At 39.8% G+C, this 23,326-nt stretch overlaps 1 protein-coding gene across 6 annotated transcripts in view; it reads right to left on the bottom strand.

Moving 5' to 3' along the window:
• The window catches only part of ppfibp1b (PPFIA binding protein 1b), a 34,983-nt gene that overhangs the window by 5,981 nt on the left and 5,676 nt on the right, over positions 1–23,326 (bottom strand). Inside the window, exons 2-20 of one of the 6 annotated variants that reach the window (XM_058387846.1) lie at positions 17,232–17,316; positions 15,449–15,654; positions 14,768–14,854; positions 14,040–14,153; positions 12,431–12,562; positions 11,208–11,300; positions 10,860–10,952; positions 9,738–9,855; positions 8,969–9,001; positions 7,439–7,500; positions 7,259–7,343; positions 6,887–7,020; positions 6,024–6,124; positions 5,460–5,519; positions 4,740–4,800; positions 4,561–4,593; positions 4,303–4,474; positions 817–958; positions 568–699 (exon numbers count right to left, since the gene is read on the bottom strand). In XM_058387846.1, the coding sequence (XP_058243829.1) occupies positions 568–699; positions 817–958; positions 4,303–4,474; positions 4,561–4,593; positions 4,740–4,800; positions 5,460–5,519; positions 6,024–6,124; positions 6,887–7,020; positions 7,259–7,343; positions 7,439–7,500; positions 8,969–9,001; positions 9,738–9,855; positions 10,860–10,952; positions 11,208–11,300; positions 12,431–12,562; positions 14,040–14,153; positions 14,768–14,854; positions 15,449–15,654; positions 17,232–17,295 (1,922 nt within the window). In that variant the 5' untranslated portion in view covers positions 17,296–17,316. The remainder of the gene's footprint in view (positions 1–567; positions 700–816; positions 959–4,302; positions 4,475–4,560; positions 4,594–4,739; positions 4,801–5,459; positions 5,520–6,023; positions 6,125–6,886; positions 7,021–7,258; positions 7,344–7,438; positions 7,501–8,968; positions 9,002–9,737; positions 9,856–10,859; positions 10,953–11,207; positions 11,301–12,430; positions 12,563–14,039; positions 14,154–14,767; positions 14,855–15,448; positions 15,655–17,231; positions 17,317–23,326) is intronic. The other 5 variants (XM_058387848.1, XM_058387847.1, XM_058387850.1 and 2 more) reach the window with 5 other exon arrangements.

Here is a 23,326-nt window from a genome sequence, read left to right as displayed (position 1 = left end):
AAATAGAGATACTCAAAAACATATTTTCAGTCATGTAATGCAGTCATGTGACCTCCCTCAACTCAGACCATACAAGTGGATGATAGTGGATGTACTGCAGTTGCTGTGCCTGCTATCTAGTATGACAGGGCTGATAAAGATTAATGCAATTTGTACAAGCTTTAGACTACATTTGTTCAAAGTGGACAGAAAGTTTGTTCACAGTTGCTTTCCTATTATTTATTAGTTTTAAGCACTTTCCTGAACTGAAATGTTTCCAGAAACCTTAAATGGACATTAAAGTAAAAACTCATTAAGCAATAAACCAAATTTACACAGTACATTTCCATGTAGTTGTTTTACAATACTGCCTGAATAATATGCCTTTTTTTAAGGGATGTTTGGTCTTTTCTCAGACTTCAACACGTTTATCTGAAACATTAGCAATTTAACAAGAGTGCTTGTACTTTTGATGAGTGTGAGGGCTTCGGATCACCACCAGGGGGCGCTCTCTTCACACATGTTAGTGTTGGATTGTTTACTTGATCATCAACAGCAGCCCATTTGTGTTTGTACACAGTGACTGACCTGTTTGTGTTGTGCAGGTCACGTGACCATCCCAGCCTGGGACCGGCTGTGGCTCGGACTCCTCCCCGCTTGAACTCATTCTCTGAGACGTTGTCATCTAAGGTGAATGTTGTTGACTGACTTCTTGTAAGCCTTTAGTGAGGAGTAGTGTATAGCGGTTTGGTTAAAGGTAAGGAATTAAGGGAATACCTATGACACACACACTCTCTCTCTCTCTCTCTCATTCTCTCTGTTAAATAGTCTACTCACTTTCCTAAGAATGCTTTAATTCCCTTCGACTTCTTCTTGCCCTCTAGGCAGCTGGACAGAGTGTTTGTGCTGTCACTGTTGCTTGACTTCTGTGGCATCCCTGCAAGGTCCAGGTGGTCCATGCCGTTGTGCTCTGTCTCAGCTGTTCAAACACACACATATAGCAGAAGCTACATAAACAACAAGTTACATTCTGCTGCAGGGACCTGACAAGAGTTCCCAATACTATTAGATTTCACAAGAAAGAAATAAAAGTTGATGCTAATTCAAACTGAGGACACAAACACATTCATAAAGCCCAGTGGAAAACAATCCTACAACAAACATTAGTAACACTGCTACATGACATCAATGCAGAGGACATCTGGTCAGAATTAAAGAGTAAGTGAAGCTGAGGGAAAATGAAAATCCATGAAAATACATGCGTGTGTTCAATACACAAGACAATTTTTCGCAAATTATGAAACAGTGATATTTAATAGACGATGGCTGAACCTTAAAGCCAGTTCTGGTGCACGGTCTCGTCCGTGTGTATGGGAACACAGTTGTGTGAAAGTGGCGAGATTTGATATGTGGAGGAATGTGGTTCTGGAATAACATGTTATTGGTAGGAGCTACATTTCCATAGTCTGCAAAGCCAGCCGGCTCCTTCTGGTAAAGTGGCATGAGTGGAATGACAAAATACACCAAAGACGACAGAAAATTGTGCAGTGTACTTCATTTGCCATTAGTGCTCAGTTGTGCTTGCTCTGAGAAGGGAAATCTGGTGGAAAAACCATGCATAAAACTAAATGGACTTTCAGGTGTAAAGATAAATTAACATTTTGCCTGACTTCACTACTGTGACATACACTGACCAGGCATAACATTATGACCACCTGCCTAATATTGTGTTGGTCCCCCTTTTGCTGCCAAAACAGCCCTGACCCATCGAGGTATGGACTCCACTAGATAACTGAAGTGTGAAGTGCTGTGGTATCTGGCACCAAGATGTTAGCAGCAGATCCTGTTTATGTCCTGTAAGTTGCGAGATGGGGACTCCAAAGGCCCCACCTCGCAACTTAAAAGGTCATAAAGGATACTTACAGAACTTAATGTACACTTTTGATAGATACTGACCACTGCAGACCGGGAACACCCCACAAGAGCTGCAGTTTTGGAGATGCTCTGATCCAGTCGTCTAGCCATCACAAATTGCCCCTTAGTCAAACTCGCTCAAATCCTTACGCTTGCCCATTTTTCCTGCTTCTAACACATCAACTTTGAGGACAAAATGTTCACTTGCTGCCTAATATATCCCACCCACTAACAGGTGCCATGATGAAGTGAATAACACTGATTATCTCCTCACCTCTCACTGCTCATAATGTTATGCTTGATCGGTGTATGATAATTTAACAGCATGCAGCCTTTGGTTACAGATTGACAAAACATAAGTAAAGGGATGTGGATATTTAAAGGGAAGATCCACCCTGAATAACAGCAGTATTTATCAGCAATATGTGATGTTGCAAAAAAATATCTACTTTATGATTATATTCTGAACTGAATTTTCGGTTTAAACATTTTTCACTGACACACTGGTATACATTCACTTTGGGTCGCTGTTCAGCTACCTTCTGAAAATTGTGCCAGTGGGCATGAGGGAATAAGAGAGTGATGCAGCAGAGCTTTAGTTCTTTAATCTCTCCACCTCTCATACCTCCAACATCATCATGGTTGTTGTCTTGTTTATGTTGGTCTCATTTATGATGTTTTATGTTGTTCTCATTTATGACACTGAACATCACTAAAAGAAGTGAGTGAGAAAAGAGGCTTTTAGGAGTTGACAGGGAAACCTCACTGTCCTCTTAAAACCGCCATATGAGATGATTTGGGATGGTTACAATTTTTCTCACACGAAATACACTAGCAACTGGGCTGGCAGCATCTCCCTGAGATCTCAGACACACAAAATCTAGCTTTTCACTGCAAATACTTCAATACGAACACATTTAATGTGCTTCAGGAAGGAGCTTTCCTTTAATTAAGGAGAGGTGAGAGGTAATGCATCCAGTTATTGCTGTGCATCTACAGCAAAGCAACATATCCAGCAATGATACACTATATTGCCAAAAGTATTCGCTCACCTGCCTTGACTCGCATATGAACTTAAGTGACATCCCATTCCTAATCCATAGGGTTCAATATGACGTCGGTCCACCCTTTGCAGCTATAACAGCTTCAACTCTTCTGGGAAGGCTGTCCACAAGGTTTAGGAGTGTGTTTATGGGAATTTTTGATCATTCTTCCAGAAGCGCATTTGTGAGGTCACACACTGATGTTGGACGAGAAGGCCTGGCTCTCAGTCTCCGCTCTAATTCATCCCAAAGGTGTTCTATCGGGTTGAGGTCAGGACTCTGTGCAGGCCAGTCAAGTTCCTCCACACCAGACTGTCATCCATGACTTTATGGACCTTGCTTTGTGCACTGGTGCACAGTCATGTTGGGGCCAAGAGTCAAGAGGAAGGGGCCAGCTCCAAACTGTTCCCACAAAGTTGGGAGCATGGAATTGTCCAAATTGTCTTGGTATGCTGAAGCATTCAGAGTTCCTTTCACTGGAACTAAGGGGCCAAGCCCAGCTCCTGAAAAACAACCCCACACCATAATCCCCCCTCCACCAAACTTTACACTTGGCACAATGCAGTCAGACAAGTACCGTTCTCCTGGCAACCACCAAACCCAGACTCGTCCATCAGATTGCCAGATGGAGAAGCGCGATTCGTCACTCTAGAGAACGCGTCTCCACTGCTCTAGAGTCCAGTGGCGGCGTGCTTCACACCACCGCATCCGACACTTTGCATTGCACTTGGTGATGTATGGCTTGGATGCAGCTGCTCGGCCATGGAAACCCATGAAGCTCTCTGCACACTGTTCTTGAGCTAATCTGAAGGCCACATGAAGTTTGGAGGTCTGTAGCGATTGCCTCTGCAGAAAGTTGGCGACCTCTTCGCACTACGTGCCTCAGCATCCGCTGACCCCGCTCCGTCAGTTTACGTGGCCTACCACTTCGTGGCTGAGTTGCTGTCGTTCCCAAACACTTCCACGTTCTTATAATACAGCTGACAGTTGACTGTGGAATATTTAGGAGCGAGGAAATTTCACGACTGGATTTGTTGCACAGGTGGCATCCTATCACAGTTCCACACTGGAATTCACTGAGCTCCTGAGAGCGACCCATTCTTTCACAAATGTTTGTAAAAACAGTCTGCATGCCTAGGTGCTTGATTTTATACACCTGTGGCCATGGAAGTGATTGGAACACCTGATTCTGATTATTTGGATGGGTGAGCGAATACTTTTGGCAATATAGTGTATATAGGGAATTTACTGCAACTAAACTTTGGTCATTCTGTCTGAATGCTTAATAGTTAAGGACCTTTTAAAGGATAGCTGAAGAAGATTTCTCAGGTACAAAATACTATTCGGAAAAGAAAGTAGGATTTACCAAGATTAGGAGCACTGGCTGTTCTCTTGCCTCCTCTGAGCTTAAAGAAACCTCGTCCGAAGGAGGATCTCGCTTTCTTTGTGCCAAAACTGTCATCTTCCACAGCACGGGAGCTGCCAGTGGATTTTGGTGGTAAGGTTGTAATTTTGTTGAACTCATCAAAAGCACGACTCTACAGCAATGAGAAACATCATTTCACAAGGATTTCCTCATAAAATATTTAAGAAATCAGAGAAAATAGTGATGAGCAAAACCTACCTCTGCTGGACTCTTTCCAACTGCCAAAGGCCTCTGGGATTAAAAACAAAAAAAAAAAAGCTTTTAATAAACACTGATTGATTTGCTAATGAAGCTCTACTGGGACACAAATAATGCTCATATTGGTAAATCTAAATAAATGTTTCCCCCTACAGTCACTGAGTGAATTGAAACGTCACCTTTTCACTAGTGCTGCCATCCAGTTTGCTCAGGCTGCTAGATTTGGAAACCTCCACATTTCTGCAAAAAGATGAACCCATGTTTATTATTCATTCACAGACAAACACTCTAAAACTCTCAGAGTACCAGATACGGTTCAGTAATGCGAGTTTAATAAAGTATCTTTGTAAAATGTCCAAACGTCCACAGCCTGACAAATCAAAAGCTGCATACAACCAGATATATATATTTCTGTAGGTGTAACTCTCAACAAGAAGCCTATTTATAACTGCCCCAGAATTACAGCTTTCGCTAAAACAGATCATTATAATGATTGTCATAGCATGAACATGCACGGAAGTAGAAATTACCCAGCGAGATCATTTCAATGGAAATTTTCTACAATATGGACATTTGTAAAATGTAAAATGTCTAACCCATGTGAAACTTATTCAGCTCAAACAGGGCTTTAAAGATTTAGAATTGATCCACAAAATTTGACTTCTATTCACTTCTATAAACACTAAACAACAACCATAAAAGGCAACAACACAGATTTATCTCTTTTATAGTCAAGCAAAACCACTTTGTGCTCATCAACCATAACAGAGTTCCATGTATTATTTCCTAATACATGTATTCATAAATGAAAACAAACATACTCTGGACAGGTTGCAAAGCAGAGGATGATTTCAGATGGCTGAGAAACCTCCCCTTATTTGCAGCTCAAACATACTCACTCCAGACTGGTATTTATCACGGGCTCCTGTGACTGACATGGCTCCTGATGCACTGCATCACTATACAGGATAAACACACATGTATTGGAATGCTAGTATGGAGGGAAAGGAGGGATGGACAAGCAAGTTTGGGATGTAAACATAGTCAGGTGATGAACTGGAATGAAATGGAGGAAAAAGTAAAGAAAATAAATGCAAGGAGATGTTGTATGACCAAGCATTGCGGTTCTAATATGTAGTGACAAGAGAAAGCCGACATGCATTAGACTAACATTTATTTATAGAAGTCTGAGATACTGGGATGCAAACAGAGCTGTAAGGAATACTATGGAGTGTACAGGAAACATGACAAAGAATAAAGTGAATGATCTGGTGGTGAGTTAAGCATAAATGCAATAAAAGGGTTAAGGATGTGATAAATTTATCTACTTTATTTTGAAATTATATTATCCTTCTAGTAGTGGGTTTTCTGTGATCCGATCACACCGATAGATAGTCAGCCCGCCTGCCTGCCTAATATTTATTTCCAGAAAGCAGATCCTGTAAGTGAATTGAGAAGCTCACCTCTGTGACTGCACTGGCTCCAGGTTTACATCAGCCTCTAGTTTCGGTTGTGGTGTGGATGAGAGCGAAGACACATGCAGTGTGCTGATAAACGTCGTTGGCTAATCACGGAAACAAAAAGTTTCAGATATCACTCCAGTGGACAATGAGGATAAAAACACACAGAGCTGTAACGCAGCATGGCAAGTGGGTTAGGGGTGTCAATCAGAACAGGGATTCCAAAGGAGTCAGGAAAAAAGTTGCAACCGTAGGACATTTTTACTGACTGAGGAAAATGTCCCATGCTTGCAACTTTTATTTCCTGGCTCCCAGGGAATGTCTGTCCTGCTGCACACCTCTAACCCCGAGTTAAATGTGGATAAGAGTATGTGATCAGAAATAAAGTCTAAGGACCCTGAACTGAACGCAGCAACGGATATCACCCAGGTTCGTACATTTTATTTTGTTCCAGAGAGAGAAGTCCACAACATGTCTGAATACACAAGATTTAATTTCACTCAGATAAACTTGGCCCAGAGAGCTGTCTACTTCTGGCTTGTTGCAACTTAAAATGAACAGGCTGAAGGTTACAACTGAAATCAATCCTGCATGCTTTGCAAAAGCTCTAATATGAATCATATGTAGACTCCGAGCGAGCTGACAGCGAATGTCATCTGCTCATGTTGGCTCAACTTGAGAAGTTCAAAAATAAAACAATATCAAGGGTCTTACAGAAAGATTGGCAAGTTAAAACAGAAACCATGCCATAGAGCCAAATGAGAAACAGTAACTAATAACAAGCTCCAGAATCCCTCCAACGCACGCAAGACTGTCTGGGGTTGACATAATGCCAGTTTCAGACACACTGAATTTAGACGCCGTACCTCATCTTGACTCTTCACTTCCTCAGCACATGACAGGACGGACTTATCGGCATCCATGGAAACAGACATCGCCATTGACATGGAGAGAGAGCTGTCACTGTTGCTCTCGTCACTTTCTTCTTCTTTCAATTTGTCTGGGGGGGGGGGGAAAGCTATTTAATTGGATCCAGTTAGACTGAACACAGACAGATTTAGACAGATTCAGACTGAGCAGGCAGATTTGAGCATGAAATAGCATACAACAGCATGTAAGTATGTAAGTGAAATGTGCCCTAAAAAGGGTCTTGGCTTGGAGAAAAGGAAACAGCCCAAGACAAATAATAACCATTCAGCTTATTTTTGGCATTAGGAGCATGTGTAAACTCTGTTCACCTTTTCTCCCTTGCACTGACATGACCATGTCTTGAACCTTCTTGTAACGTGTAACTGACTGCCGAAGCTCCTCGATCTTGCGATCCTATTTAGCAGGCATATATAAAATGCATAGATTAAAATCGGAGTTTAAAAATCACCAAAAATGTTAAAAAATTTAACAAATACCGGTGGAGGTACCTTTTCTTCATTGGCTGCCAAAAGTGACTCAACTGCTTTTTTCATTCTTTGCACCTCCAAATCTGCAATTCATAGCCCATGTAGTAAAACAAGGGTAAAACTCTAAATATCTAAGCTTCGGCAGCTAAATGATCACATGTACAGGGTGACACAAGGCAGAGAACAGAACATAAATTTCAGCATTGCAGAAGGAGCTGAGGCTCAGCAGTGACGACGTCGCATACGGACGAACTCCATACAGTTTATTGTGCGAGTGGAGTACACTGACCTCCAGCCTCAGAGACTTCCTAGGAGGAATTACGTAAGGAAGGGAAGAAAAGAAAAGATGTAGAGAGCTGACAAACGTGTCGACATGAGCTGGAGGGCAGGAGAGGTGTTACTGTTAATGCACGCAGGCAAGAAAAAAACAAAACAAAACAAAACAAAACCAGAGTGCTTGCTGGGCATAACTGCGTAAACAGGACGCATCCAACATGCTGAACAGATGACAGATACTGACCTGGTGCTTGCAAACTGGTTCAGATTATGATCTCAGCATTTGTGAACACTCCAGCGTTTTTTCTAATCTAATCTACATCCATGGGTCTCTAATTAGCACAAATAAGAAATTTCCTTGGGATGAGAAAAGAAAGTAAAACCCATTTCATTTGAAATTCACTAATGGAAGGTTAAAGGGGAAAACTGCTGTTGTGAAACTATAAGGATCTTCAGATAAAAGAGGTATGAGATTTGATATTTTTAGTTATCCTTGGGTCAGTGCTGCAGTAAATCCAAAGCCTATCCCAGGAACACCGCGAGCTGGGAATAGACTCCTGAAGGCACCATGTACACATATAATTCACACACAACTAGAAGCAATGCAGTATAGTCAATGCACCTAGTGGTATATTCTTGCAAAGTGGGAAGAAACCAGTGAACACAGAAGAAACCAAAAGGGACATGAGTGAGAATACAGGAAAATCCAAACAGACAGTAAACTGAGATCAGGATGGACACTGGGACCCTGGAGTTGTAAGGAAGCAACACTACCTTCTTCACTACTTTATCCTGAAGATTTTGTAGTATCTATGAAGAACAAGGCAGAAACTGTCTACACTGCTAAAGCAAATTCTTCCTTATGTGAAAGCTGTACCATCTTAGAGCGGGTGGATCACAAAGATTTAATTTACAAATACCTTTAACTTTAATACAAAATAACAAAAATGCATTAAGACTACGACATTTCTCCAACACCAGCCCTTGGATTTCCTTTATAATCAGAATTTCTAAACAGGTTTTCAGTTCTTTTCTCAGTCCTGGGAAACGTGATCGAACATTAGCGATGTGATAGATTGTGACTAGCTTGCAAAAAAAGCACTGGAGTATTTTCCCCTCCTATAATAACTTGTAATAACTGGCTCAGGGATGAATCGTTATTCATGTCATAAAAATGCAAGCGCAATAAGTGAAAACATGCAAACTGTGAAGACAGAACGGAAGTGAGCGAGACAACAGGCGTAAATGATTACATAGAAGGCAAGCTGCCCTTACGTTTCTCTTTGAGCTTCTGTTTAAAAGTATCCTCTGCATGGGAGAATGAAATGCAAGAGCTGTCGTTACACTTCTTGTTAATTAGATATTAAGAATAAAATACAACCATTTTATTGGTCCATTCTATTTCAGCACCCCTTTTATTCATTTAAATCAAGAAACTAGATGCTAGTGATAAACTATATTGCCAAAAGTTTTGGGACACCCCTCCAAATCACTGAATTCAGGGGTTGTTTTTCAGGGGTTGGGTTTGGCCCCTTAATTCCAGTGAAAAGAACTCAATGCTTCAGCATACGAAGATATTTTGGACAATTTCATGCTCCCAACTTTGTGGAAACAGTTTGGGGATGACCCCTTCCTGTTCCAACATGACTGTACACCAGTGCACAAAGCAAGGTCCATAAAGACATGGATGAGCGGGTCTGGTGTGGAGGAATTTGAATGGCCTTCACCTCAACCAGATAAAACACCTTTGGAATGAATTAGAGCAGAGACTGTGAGCCAGACCTTCTCGTCCAACATCAGTGCCTGAGCTCACAAATGTGCTTCTAGAGGAATTCCCATAAACACACTCCTAAACCTTGTGGAAATCCTTCCAAGAAGAAGTTGAAGCTGTAATAGCTTCAAAGGGCGGCCCAACTCCATATTACATTCATGTGCATGTAAAGCCAGACATCCCAAAACTTTTGGCAATATAGCGTATGTCAGAACCTGGCTGTGCATTAGGGTAATTCCCACAGCGTGTTGGAGCAGGTTGATGCTGACTCACCTCTCTCAGTGGTTTCTAAGCCTGCAGGTGTGGGCGATCTGGACCCTGTCTCATCCTGTAGCCTCCTTAGTTCTCCATCTTTACCATCCAGATGCATTCTTAATATAGCCAGCTCCTCCTAAAAAAAAAAAAAAAATCCACACCCGCAAACACAGACCATGAGAGAAGTGCTGAGTCTGAAACACCTCCACAACAAATCCTGACCAGGTTTTGTTTTAGACTTTTTCCCCTGCAATCACACAGATGGTAGATATTTCGAAGAGGAAACATTTTAAAAGCTGCAACGTTGGAGCCTTTACTGTCTCACCCAAAAGATTCCCAAGGCTAGAGTGCCTTAAATTAGAGCATAGCTGTGGTTAGCAAAACATGCTGACTTCTGTCTCTGTGGCTCAAACAATATCATGGAAAGTGTAGTATAGATAATAAATAAACGTTTAAAACCTTATATTTATATATGACGTTTAGACTGGGAATACTAAACTACAGATTATCTGTTCTTGCTCCAAAGAAAGTTTGAGAGTTTGGAATTTTTATTAAATGGATAATCCTGTTATTTAAAAAACAAACAAAACCAAAAGTTTAGGAAATTCTCAGTTAGGTTCTCAGTATTAGCGAATTAATTCTCAGTATAGCGAATATACCGTATTATTTTTTTTTAAATCACTTACTTGTATATTACTAAAATAAGCTATAAATATGGTTTGGATTTACACTGTGAAATGTGTTTTCCAGAATAATCAAATCCTCCACACAGACCTAAGTGTGGGTGTTTTTTTTTAAAAACGTCCCACTGGATTTCTGTCTGGAATAAACCCATCTGCTGTACGAGTAACCTAGCATTAATGAAGAGAAATAGCTCTTTGCAGGAGCTCACTTGAGCCATTAATGCTGGCTGAAAACATTTGTTAATATTAATAGCATTCTTGCAGACTTCACGATGCAGTAAAGTGTTAATTCGTATAGAAATCTGCATATATGAGAAAGAAAATATAAGAGAGTAAACATATTTAAAGTTAAATGTCATCATGTCATGAGGGAGGGATGCGAATACATTCCAGATACACACAGCATGTGCACTTTCAAGCAAATAATCAAATGACAACAGCAGCAAGGTAGGCCAACCTCGAGTGCCTGGATTTTGAGTTCCTTCCTCTGTTTTTCATACTGCATCTGGCCCATTTTGATTTTCAGGCTAGACAGTCTTGCCATTAGCGACTAGCAGTGCACACGTTAGCCAGGAAAGAAGAGAGAAAGAAAGTGAGCAGAGAGGAAAAACACACTTGAAGAAGGAACGATGTTGCAGAAAGACAACCCAGGTTATCACAAAGCTCAATGAAAAGCAAAGAACAAATATACATGAAGAAAAAGTGGGGAAAATAGGATAAAGCAAAGAAAACTATTCACAGATTTTGTTTTTTTTCCCCCCTGATACAATCGCAGACTGAGATGAAGATCCATCATCAAGCTCACCTTGGTAGACTTCAGTTTCTTCTCATACTGCAAGCGTTCGTTCTCCATCTCAGAAATGCGATACCTCAGCTCATTAATCTCCAGGATCAAACCCTGAAGAGGGGGGGGGAGAAGCTCATGTTAAAAAGAGTCCATGAATTATTGTTCAAAAACATTTCACTCGTGATTTATTGAATAACGCTCAATGCAAAGTTCCACATAATGCATGCTCAAGTATCGTCAAAGCTTCAACAGTCAATCTTAGCCATTGTTCAGAAACAATAATCCAGTGACAGCCACTTCCATTCAGTACTAAGGCTTTAGGGTGATAAGCTCTTTGTTAAAGTGTCAAAGCAGCCTTTAGTGAAAAAATTTATGAACGAGCGAACAGCCCGAGGCCACAAACCAATTAAAGCCCTGAAAAGATACGACAATATAGGTGTGTAGAAATAAATAAACATTCAAAGAAATATTTAAAATAAAAGAAAAAAAAAGATATCCATCTGGGTAGTTTTACAGTATGTAAGCTTTAACAAGCTTTATCTTCCAGTTCATAGAGAATGAAAACACTGGACAGTTTTAGTATGGCAATACACTTAAGATGCTAAAAAAGACACAAGAGAAAAGAGAAGGTTGACCTTCATTTGCTATGGAGAAAAAAAAAACATTGCTGACCATCCTAGACCAAACACACTCAGACTTCTGTTAACAATTTATGTCTGATTCTAGCCAGACAAAAGATGCTTGTTAAAAAAAACCCCAGAATGGATTAAATCTGTCTGATTCGGTTCATATGGGATGATGGTTTATATATGGTTCAATATCTGCTTCTCGCTTCACTTTGTAGTAAACAAGTTCACAGGCAGGAAATTGTTAAAGGAAAAAAAAGAAAAAAGAAAAAGATAAAGTCAGCATGTGTGTGATATTGAATAACTCTCTTCCACCTCCATACAGAGAACATGAGGCATCCATCTGTTTCCTGCAAGTCTTTTCTTATCCATAAAGTTACCACATGTGTTTGTACACAGCACTAGCACAGACCCTTCCCACAGAACTCCCCTTGACACCCAAACTCGCAGGAAACTCGGCATTCTCAGACATGCGTGTCTGCCGATGGAGCAAAGTTTCTGCTGTAATAACTATTTTCCAGAGAAACCCAAGGTCACATTTAGAGAGAAATTGTGTTTTGCAGTCATTCTTACTTTTGTAATATTGCAAAAATGTGATATGGATGTGATAGCTACCTCACTATCTCTGAATCGTTCATCAAAGTCTATTCTCTCCTTCTCCATGGCATTCAGCTTTAGTTTTAAATTGGAAATCTCAGCCATCAGCTCCATCTTCTGGGTCTCAAGACTTGACCTACAGATAAGCTCCTGAAATAGAAAAGAGGAACAGAGGAAAAACAATCAGGATCAATACATCTGGCATCTGTAGCAAGATTGATGTAGGAGGTCATACAGAAAACATGGATGTCCACTTCCTCCTTCAACTCAGAAGAGAATTTTATACTGTACTGTTAGAACTGTCGCTAATTACTGCATCCCCTTATGTTACACATACTATTGCTGCATCACCATTAACACATCTTGTACTCTATATTGTGTATTTTCACCGTACACCGATCAGCCATAACATTATGTCCACTGACAGGTGAAGTGAATAACACTGAGTATCTCCTCATCATGGCACCTGTTAGTGGGTGGGATATATTAGGCAGCAAGTGAACATTTTGTCCTCAAAGTTGATGTGTTAGAAGCAGGAAAAATGGGCAAGCGCAAGGATTTGAGCGAGTTTGATGAAGGGCCAAATTCTTGTGGGGTGTTCCCGGTCTGCAGTGGTCAGTATCGATCAAAAGTCCAAGGAAGGAACAGTGGTGAACCGGCGACAGAGTCATGGGCAGCCAAGACTCATTCATCCAACGGACGAGCTACTGTTGCTCAAATTGCTGAAGAAGTTAATGCTGGTTCTGATAGGAAAGTGTCAGAATACGCAGTGCATGACGGGTCAGGACTGTTTTGGCAGAAAAAGGGGGACAAAAACAACAGTAGGCAGGTGGTCATAATGTTATGCATGGTCGGTGTATGTGATGCACACTAGTCAATGCACTACTCTCAGTCTTTATATACATTGTTGACCGGTCACATTCTCTGTATAAAGTGGTCTTTATTTAATCTGTATAGCACTGTCTGTAAACTAAATGTATAGTGTTGTTATTTATGGCTGTATTTTAAGGTTCACCAATAACCAGTACACCCACACACGCACACACACACACACAATATGAGAAAAGGTTTCATATGTTAATTTTGAACATCTTGTTCCTGGTTTAGTCCCCAGTTTGCCGTTATAACCACCTCCACTCATCTGGGAAGTATCTACATGATATTTTCAGGCATTCCAGTTCACCCCAAAGGCTTTGAGTGGGGTTGAGGTCATGGATCTGTACAGGCCGCTTAAGTTCTTTCACTCCTTGGAAAATCATGTTTGGCTTTCATGCTGGAACATGTTTGGTCCTCTTAGTTCCAGTGAAGAGAAATTGTAATGCTTCATCAAACAAAAAAAAACATCCTATACAATTCTCTGCTTCTAGGTTTTAGAAAGAACCACTTATACCTGTGATGGTCAGGTGTACATAAATGATTGGCCAAATAGTATAGTGTGTAAGGCTGATGCAGCTGGAAAACTATATCATTGTGGTCATCAAGAATTAATAGATTAGATTAGATTAAACTTTACTGTCATTGCAGATGGGTATAAGGCAAGGACATGCAGTTAGGAGTTTCATTTCAAGATCTACCTCTTACTATGGCCATGGACAGGTTGCAAATCAGTGACCATCCTGCAACATACCTGTTGTAACATTTCCTCAGTGGAATTCAGTTTTTCTCGATGTTCTTCGAGGCACATGTCTAAGTCTCTTATCTTTTCTCCTTGGACTTCCACTTGGTCTGTCAAGACACTCACCTGCAAGAAATAATTTCAGTTGTAAAAGCAGGCATCGGTCTGAAAGCATGCCTATTTACTTGTACTCATGAAAGATGCTACATGATGGAACCTCATTATATAGTGGAACACGAATGACCAGAAGACATGAAATTAATGTGTTCTGGTCACGTTTTTTATAATTGGTGACGTCACTCAAAGCAAAATAGACAACAAACTGTGACCTGAGAAATCTTAAAGTGTTTAAACAGCATCATTAATTGAGTGCGCAAGGGTAGCTGACTTGAGCGTGTACAGCAGTATGGTTATTAAAAATAAGTGAACATCACTGAGAATAGCATGGAGTGTACTTCACATAGCCTGCAAGGTAATGAGCAGTTCATGTCACCTTGCACTCATTTAGCATCCATGTGCTCATACTACTCTGCTCCTTCTCTAATAAACTGAGCACAAGGAGCTGGCTATAAAGTCAGCAAGCAACATAAACAGAGCTGAATAAGATGCAACATGCAGGATTACAACAATATGGAATTAAACAGATTACGCTGTATATTAACCACCTCTACAATCATTCTGATGTATATTAAAGGAAATATGTTAACAGGTATAATGTTAATATATGTATTAAACGTTACCTGAAGCACGAGGGATTCTTTGTCACTTTCAAGGCGATTAAGTCTGTCTTGGTAAATATCACCAGTCACTGAAATGTGGCCATTTGACTGTAACAAGCAAACATGATCATTACTGAACAATAACAATACAATATCATCTATTAGCTTTGGACTTTAATAGTCCTCATTTATCACATTTTTCTGACCAAAATTTGCTCAGTGAATTGAGTGAAATCTTCAAACGTAAAGAAAGGAAAAGAAAATACAAATTAAATTAGGACTTTAAAACTTAAAGCTCCTTGTTCATCTACCAGCACCTTAAATGGTGACTAGACTAACACAAAAGTAAACAGAGTTATGGTATTACACGCTGCCTCTGGCATTTGTCTGGAAGTCTACCAAACTGTCTCTCTCCCTCTCTCTCTCTCAGAATACAGTATTAAAGATTGTGTTTTATGTTCTTAACAAATATAATATCATATATATATATATATATAAAAAACATCATATAAAATGCTTGCCTTGGCAACTAATCAACCAAATAAATGTTTTATGCTAAACCGACATTATTCAAAAGGTATTTATGTGTACAAAAGAGGAATTCTATTTACAACACAGCAACATCATGCTATTCTTACTACTCGCCTATACGTAAAAGGAAACAGCAGTAATGTGACACTGTTGTGAAATGAGAATGCATACTAGATGTCCCTGCAGCCACTCCACCAGACTGTGTGCTGTCGAGTCGGGTATCTGGCAGCGCAGTCCCTCTCTCTCCTCTGTGTCCATGAGCTCCAAAACCCCTCTCAGATCCTCGATTAGGTGCAGTGCCCGCAGGCTTCCCATGAACGGTGAGGTTGGAGACTGGCAGTCAAAAATCCCATTAGAATAATCAAGAGATTTGGAGCCTGTGAGAAATATGATAGAGTGACTTAATCACCGGCATGCACTGTGTAGATTTGGGAGAGATGTAGAAATATATATAGATATATTTCCTTGTCGGTAAAGAAGGAACCATTATTGAAAACCAATGAAGGTTAAATGGTAGCTAATAGTGTGCTGAGCTTAATAGGGTCCTTTCATTTCATTTAAGCAGCATGGTAACTCCCAATTATTTGCAAAGATTAATACTTTCAATATAAGCGATCAGGCCAGGCATTAAACTGTTACGCTTACAACTTACTGAGCTTCAGTAACTGCTTTATCCTGAGATAAAGGAACCGGAGTCTATCCCGGGAACACTTGGTGTGTAAAGTACACATGTTGGTTGTGTCACAGGGCACCATGTACACACTCAATCAGACACTGAGGCAACTAGGATCAATTTGAAGTGGCTGATCCACAAACCATCACGTTTTGGGAAGGTTTTTTGAAAAGTGAAGAGCCCATGGTAAACCCATGCAGACACAGAGAGAACATGTGAAACTCCACACAAACAGTAATCTGAGCTCAAGATTAAACCATGTACCCTGGAGCTATTTGACAGCAACATTATCTGCTGCACCACCATGCTGCCCTGCTAAGAGATCACTCATATACAATTATCTAAAGCTGTGGAACAAAAACAATGTAACCATCCAATGAGATCTGAGGGCTATATTTCTGGTACAGGCCAGGGCAAAGTCTAAATTGGACAAGAATAAGGGTTACACTTACTAAGACCTCAGTGCATCACATGATATGATGGGCTACGACCCAAAACGCCAGCCTTATAATTAGCTAGGGGTAAAAAAGCCACATTACTTCATAAGCCAGTTCAGACTCATCAAGGATTCTCAAATGTCACTACGGTAGTTGGGAATAGAAGTCAAAGCATTTTGAAAAGTCTTCGGTTTCTCATTCCACTGTGGATACTAAACTATAGTTGTTCACACAAACAAAAATGGGAAGAAAAAAAAAATTATCACAAAATCCTTGGTAATCGCTGAAAGGACAAGGAATTTTTGTTTTTGTTAGTTTGTGTTGAAGTGTCCTGGACCTTAAATGGACAAAATGATACAATATGACTACATTAATAATACTTATACACTACATGTCCAAAAGTTTGTGGACACCTGATGTGACACCTATATATTTAGACCGTCACCAAACTGCTGCCACAAAGTTTGAAGCACACAATTGTATAGGATAAATTTGTATTTTGTAACTAAGTGGTCGAGTCCAAAAATATTCCAGCATGACAATGCCCCTGTGCACAAAGTGAGGTAAAGGCATGGCTTGATGAGGTTGGTGTTGAAGTGGCCTGCACAGAGCCCTAAACATCTTTGGAACAAAGTGGAATTACTTTGTTCTTTGTCTGACGTCACTAATATTCTTGGGGTTGAATCCCACAACAATGCTGCAAAATCTAGCAGAAAGCATTCCAAGAAGAGTGGAGGTTAGTACAATAGCATAGGCAGACTAAATCTGGAAGAACTCGTTCAAAACGTGCATATGGATATGATGGTAAGGAGTCCAGAAACATAAAAAATGTAATTAATATTACCTGCTATAATGCCATCCATTTGCTCCAAGGCAGCTGCCAACATATCACTGGCATCAGACATCATCTTCAGTCTGTTTAGTTAACCCTGGAACAATGAAAATGAAAAGCACATTTAAAGTAAATGCTATAACATTATTTTTACTGCGGCAAGACTGCAATTTAGATAACCTACTAACAAAAAAAACAAAAAAATCATCAGTGTACAGAGAATGTGTCAGTGCTGCAGTGTCAGTAGTTTAACAGCAGTAAGTTTATGTTCAAAGACCCAGGGAATTAAAAATATCCCAAATTTTTTATATATATTTAGTTGAGTAACAGTAACCATAAAAATCTGAATAAAAAAAAACAAAGATTAAAGATCTAATAAAATACTGCAAACTCAATACCAACTAAATAATCTAATTACATTAATTTTGCACAGGGACCTGTTTAACTCTGCATGGCACCTAAATGAATACTAAACCAATTGTCCTCGCTCCTTCACTGACTATCTAATTTGAATGTCCCATGACTCTGGTTCATGGTCAGTAAAAGCAGCGGCTACAAGTCTGCTGCCAACCCGAGCTCATCTATAGCACCACGCCCCTGAAATTACACTTGCTTAGCTCTGCTTTTCCATCAAGGTGCCATATCCTACCAGGCAGAGCATTCAGAAGTCATCATCTGAGGTGCACTACCTGTCTAGGATGACCTCCAGGACTGACCAAGTTGGCAGAATTGTGTCTGCTTCCATACCATATGACATTCTGGCTTGCAAAAACTTTAACACATTAAGCCCTGGTGGTTTGGGATTCCTTGGTACATAGTTATAAACTAAACATCAGCTGGTAAAACGGACCGTCTGTTATTGTATGAAGAGCCAGACCTGGGCAGAAATGAGTAGAGAAGTGGTTGTTCCATGGCAGAGCTCTTTCCTGGTCTGTCTATGTTATTAATAAATCAGTGATTACATTATTGGTATTTTCTCATCTAAAACACACCTTGTACTGCTGTGGACTATACAGCAAAAATATATTAATACCTCAATCACTTAAAGTATTACAGCATTACAACATTTACATTTGCTAGCAAATAGCAGCAAAGAAAATGTGAAAACCTACAGGTACCATGTTTACACTGAAAATATTTATATTTTAACATCCAAACACTCAAACTGATTTGCTGATCAGTATTGTAACAGTATCAGGAAAAATGGCGATACCTCAGAGAAGTGTAATGTGATTTAACTGGAACATAATCACAATATCAGAAACATATCATGCAACCCTTTCACTACTCCTGAATTTGCAGTCTCACATATAGTTGGCTATCCAACAGAAGTCATATTTTCAGCTTTCTTTCTCTTCCAGATGTGTTTAGAAAAACCAGAAGCTCCTGTAGATTGATTTGAAAGTCTTTAAAATATTTATTGTCTGATCATCATCATCATCATCATCTTCTTTCGGCTTTTCCTTTCATCATCTCTCTCCACCTTCTGCATCCTTAACACTTGCACCCACTAGCTTCATATCCTCATTTATTACATCCATATACCTCCTCTTTGGCCTTCCTCTTTGCCTCCTGCCTGGCTGCTCCATGTCCAACATTCTCCTACCAATATACTCACTCTCCCTCCTCTGAACATGTCCAAACCATCTTAATCTGGCCTCCCTAACTTTGTCCCCCAAACATCCAACATGAGCTGTCCCTCTGATGTCCTTGTTCCTAACCCTGTCCAACCTTGTGACTCCCAAAGAGAACCTCAACATCTTCAGCTCTGCTACTGATGTATTGTTTAAATCAGAGGTTTGGCATTAATAGTTGATGAAAACAAACATTCATTTTGTGTATCTTGAACCATTTCTGTGTTGATTTGGAAGTTGTTGATGTTTAGCTCATCATCTTGTTGAAAGCTCTATGGTAACCAGATTTCAGGCTGGAAAATATGAACAAGGATTTCTCACAGAATTCAGGATGTTATCAAACTTCCACTGGCCATAAAACACCTCCAAAGCATCACTGATCCACCTCCATATTTTCCAATGGGTTTCAGGTGCATTTCCTTATAAGCTTTTTCATGAAACAAACATGCAGGTGGTCATTATAATCTGCAGGTTTCATTTAGGTCTCATTTGGACACAACACGATTCCTACTGTACTTCTAATGACGCTTGTAGAAATAGATTATCTGCAGTAAAAACAAACATTACCTTCGGAACGGCATAAATCAGGTAATCATATTATTATTATTATTATTATTACTGCTACTACTGATGTGTTAATCCTCCACCCAGTAAAAGGGCCTGTGCTACAGGAAACTGGGGTTGGTTTTATAGGGAAATCCTGTGGGTGTAGTGTGTTTGCACCTTTTCAGTCTCCAGATGTGACCTCTCCCTTAGAGATCACATCTGGCCATACAAGATTACCAGAGAGATTATATTTGGATCCTTCTCACCTTACAAATCTGCCAAAAGCTTGTTCAGCAAGTTCTCTCCTCCTGATCACTATCTCTCTCTCTCATACAAATGATATTTATATTTCTAAGCTGAATAAGAAAAAATTAGTAAATGTTAATGAAGTTGTTCACACATACGAGTCAACCTGAATATCTTAGAAATAGAAATAGCCTTTATTTGACACATATACATTACAGCACAGTGAAATTCTTTCTTCGCATATCCCAGCCTAGGAGGTTGGGGTCAGAGCGCAGGGTCAGCCATGACACAGCGCCCCTGGAGCAGAGAGGGTTAAGGGCCTTGCTCAAGGGCCCAACAGTGGCAACTTGGCAGTACTGAGGCTTGAACCCCCGATCTTCCGGTCAACGGCCCAGAGCCTTAACCACTTGAGCCACCACTGCCCCTAATACTTATTAAATTGTATATTAAGTGACGGAAAACAAATTTGCTGTTCATTTATGTAAAATGTCCTATCGGAGCATTTTCTGTCTAGGAAAATCTCATAGCATGTCTGATGTCTCAATGCAGCATATATGAAATCACTGTAGAGCTGTAAAATTCCTCTTTAAGGCATGACGGAAGACTAAAGATTGGCATTTGTGATCCGCCAAAGTTAACAAAATTGAATGGCCGGGTCTCATGAGGTTAGGATTATCTTCTGACACAGCGATCAAACCTAGCCTCCCTCAATAAAATGTTTATAGCGGCCCACACAGGCTGTGTGCTCTGGCTTTAATGAGAGACTGCTCTAGTGGCCGTGAACAGAGTCAGTCTCTGGAAGGAGGGAAAGCAGGATGATTCTTCACTCGTCCACTGTTCCCTAGGTTACGGAGTCAGGATACGACCATTGGCCAGTGATTGTAAGGAATAATTAGGTCATTTACCTCAATTATTGGCACAGTGTTCACACTGCTGCACTGGGACACAGGACACTCTGTTGAGAGATTAGTGGGTGCAGCCTGTGAGGTTCTGTTGGTGCAGAGCCCAAGAACACAGTGGGGCATTATCTCTAGAGCATTAAATCCTTAGTGCCAACTAAGAAAAAAATTATTTCTACACACACACACACAGTATATACACAGGGGAAAAAAATATGCAGCCTTCGAGAATTATTGACAAAAAAGTGACAAATTTTTTTTTGCAAAAATAAGAATTAAAAGATTAATACAGAAAAATAAATAAATAAATAAATAAATAAATAAATAAATAAAAGTGGTGTATTGATTATACAGGAACTGTTATTGCTTTTCTTTTTTGACAGGTTGTTTTAAGTAAAGCCAATACTTATTCCATGCTCTGAAATTAATATGATCAAAACCGAATCCTTTTTGTGAAGCCTTTCTTGTCTACTTGATCCACTTCTACATGTACAACATTTTAAGCTCCTTTATATTGTTGTTGTGCACATGGTTTTCCTTCTTTTTTTCGAACCACAGATTCCCGGTACCATTCAAATCTGGCAAATGAGGTGTTGACTGCAAAATGCTGAATTTGTGCATCTTTAATCGATGCGGTGTTTGTATCTTGCTGAAATCTCCTGCCAAAGGGATCCAGGTTTTTGGCCCGAAATAGCTTGGTAGCAGATTTCCGAAACCAGCAGCCTCAAACTGAACCAAAGCATCAATAGTCCCTCATCTTATTTTACATTAAGGTGTCCTTTTCTTTAAGATAAAAATTCAGGTGCTGCATTTTGTGATTTGTTGTTGTCAAAATGCCATTGAACTGTTTTAAACTGCTGAATCTATTTTCCGATAAATTTCCAAACATCCATGAAAGTTTTCAAATTGTAATCCTAATTGTGCTTAATGGTATTATTAAACACTTATGTTCCTTTATTTCCATGAACTGATTTGTGCAGGTCAACAATCACCTGTATCTTTTGAGTTTAAAGTGCTTGGTTTTTCCCGTGGCAATGGACAAAAAAAAAAAAGATAGTACGTGTGCCCCATATTTAGACCCCAGGGAAACAGGATGCGGTTGAAAGGTAACTGGAGTGCATCGAGTGCAAACTAAAAAGATATATTTATATTATATATTTATATAATATATTTATATATATATATATATATATATATATATATTTATATATATATATATATATATATATATATATATATATATATTTAAGATATTACTTAGGGTTGTCAATCATTATTGTGCATACTGAAAACACAATTTCTTAGATGATTGTGTGTAAGGTTTATCATATACAATTTTTTTGAAGGGTGCCAACATTTCTGGAGGGCACTGTATACTTCACAACCTTTCACTGAGTTCAAATGTGTACAGCTTCAGGGGAAAAAAGAAAACAGGCATAATGTATGATTATGGGATAAAATGCAGGGTTGAGATACTGCTTTTACCAAACCTCCCAAGCACAGCCTTTCAGTTCATGGCCAAAAAGGAAGAAAGCAGATGCAGGAACTGGGTAGTGGATGCTTGGCCTGGAGCCAGTATAAAGATCGGCGAGCATTTTAGGCTTCAGGAAAAGACCTCAGATGTGCGAGTAGCTTGCTGCTACCGGCTCATTGTGCTGTGGTATGGAGCTGCACTTACAACAGCTGCTAGCTAGCAAGCTAAAAGTTTGTTTATTTCGAAAGACAGAGAGCTAGCTGATGTCCAACACAGTAAACAGAGCCACTAACGAACTAGATGACTAGCTAAATAAATCAACAAGATGGTTCCTGCTTTCCCGAGTGCTACAACAGTCATGTTGATGTAAACAATACAGTTGTGTTTTCATACGTCCATGTATAATAAAGCCGCTGACGATGTCGAATGAGGATAATGAGTTGCGAATACATGAGCAACAACCCCAAACCACATTCTGACATAGTGTTAGTACGCAGGTTACACCCTATTGCTTTAGCATATACAAAGAGCACTGTGTGAATAAGAAATATTCTTCCTCTCAGGAAATCTCGTGATTTTCCAGGTTAGGGGGAACTATTCAGCCACCCAGTAGAACTGTAGGTTTTATTTAAACAGCTGGTCCAACAAACTCTAACACACTGGTGACACCCAGCATTCATCCAGTGGTTTTCACTCGTGATGTTTCATAGAAACCACCCACAAACATGCGCCACATCAAACGGAAATAAATCCACGTTAGAGAACATGGAACCCAACCCCCTACTTTATCCTTCTAGTTTTGTTGAAATGCTCATTCCAGCGGCTCAAAATGCCCAGACAGATCAGTGCTTTTTGAGACTGAGGTAATTCGCTAGGAACGAGCACTAAACAACAGCTTCACGACAGCTCAGAATGCAGGCTTTATGCACCTCTGGCAATCTGAAAATTACACAGGAAACACTGTTGTGAGTAAACTGGTATTTTACTGCCATTCCAAAAAAAAAAAAAAAAAGGGAAGAAAATATTTAAAGCTGAGGTAAAATTCTGTCAGGTTTGGTAGCTTATCTGACCTAGTGTGTTCAACAGAGATCACCGTTTCTATCAAAGTCAAAACCATAAAAAACTCAAATAAGATAAAATAAATAAAGGAATAAATAACCACAGCAAGCTCCAAATTGCTTTTGAACTGTCTGGCTGTAACAGACAAAAAAGGGGGGCATCCAGACGTCTGTCTGGACCACAAATAAAATAGTACACGCCTCGAGATTTAAAGCCTTTCAGCTTTTTTTTTTTTTTGGAAAGGAGTAA

This window comes from Hemibagrus wyckioides, linkage group LG04, assembly GCF_019097595.1.
Source record: "Hemibagrus wyckioides isolate EC202008001 linkage group LG04, SWU_Hwy_1.0, whole genome shotgun sequence".
NCBI classification, from domain to species: Eukaryota; Metazoa; Chordata; class Actinopteri; order Siluriformes; family Bagridae; genus Hemibagrus; species Hemibagrus wyckioides.
The sequence above is the reverse complement of the archived record's forward strand: the minus strand, read 5'-3'. Positions and strand labels throughout refer to the sequence as shown.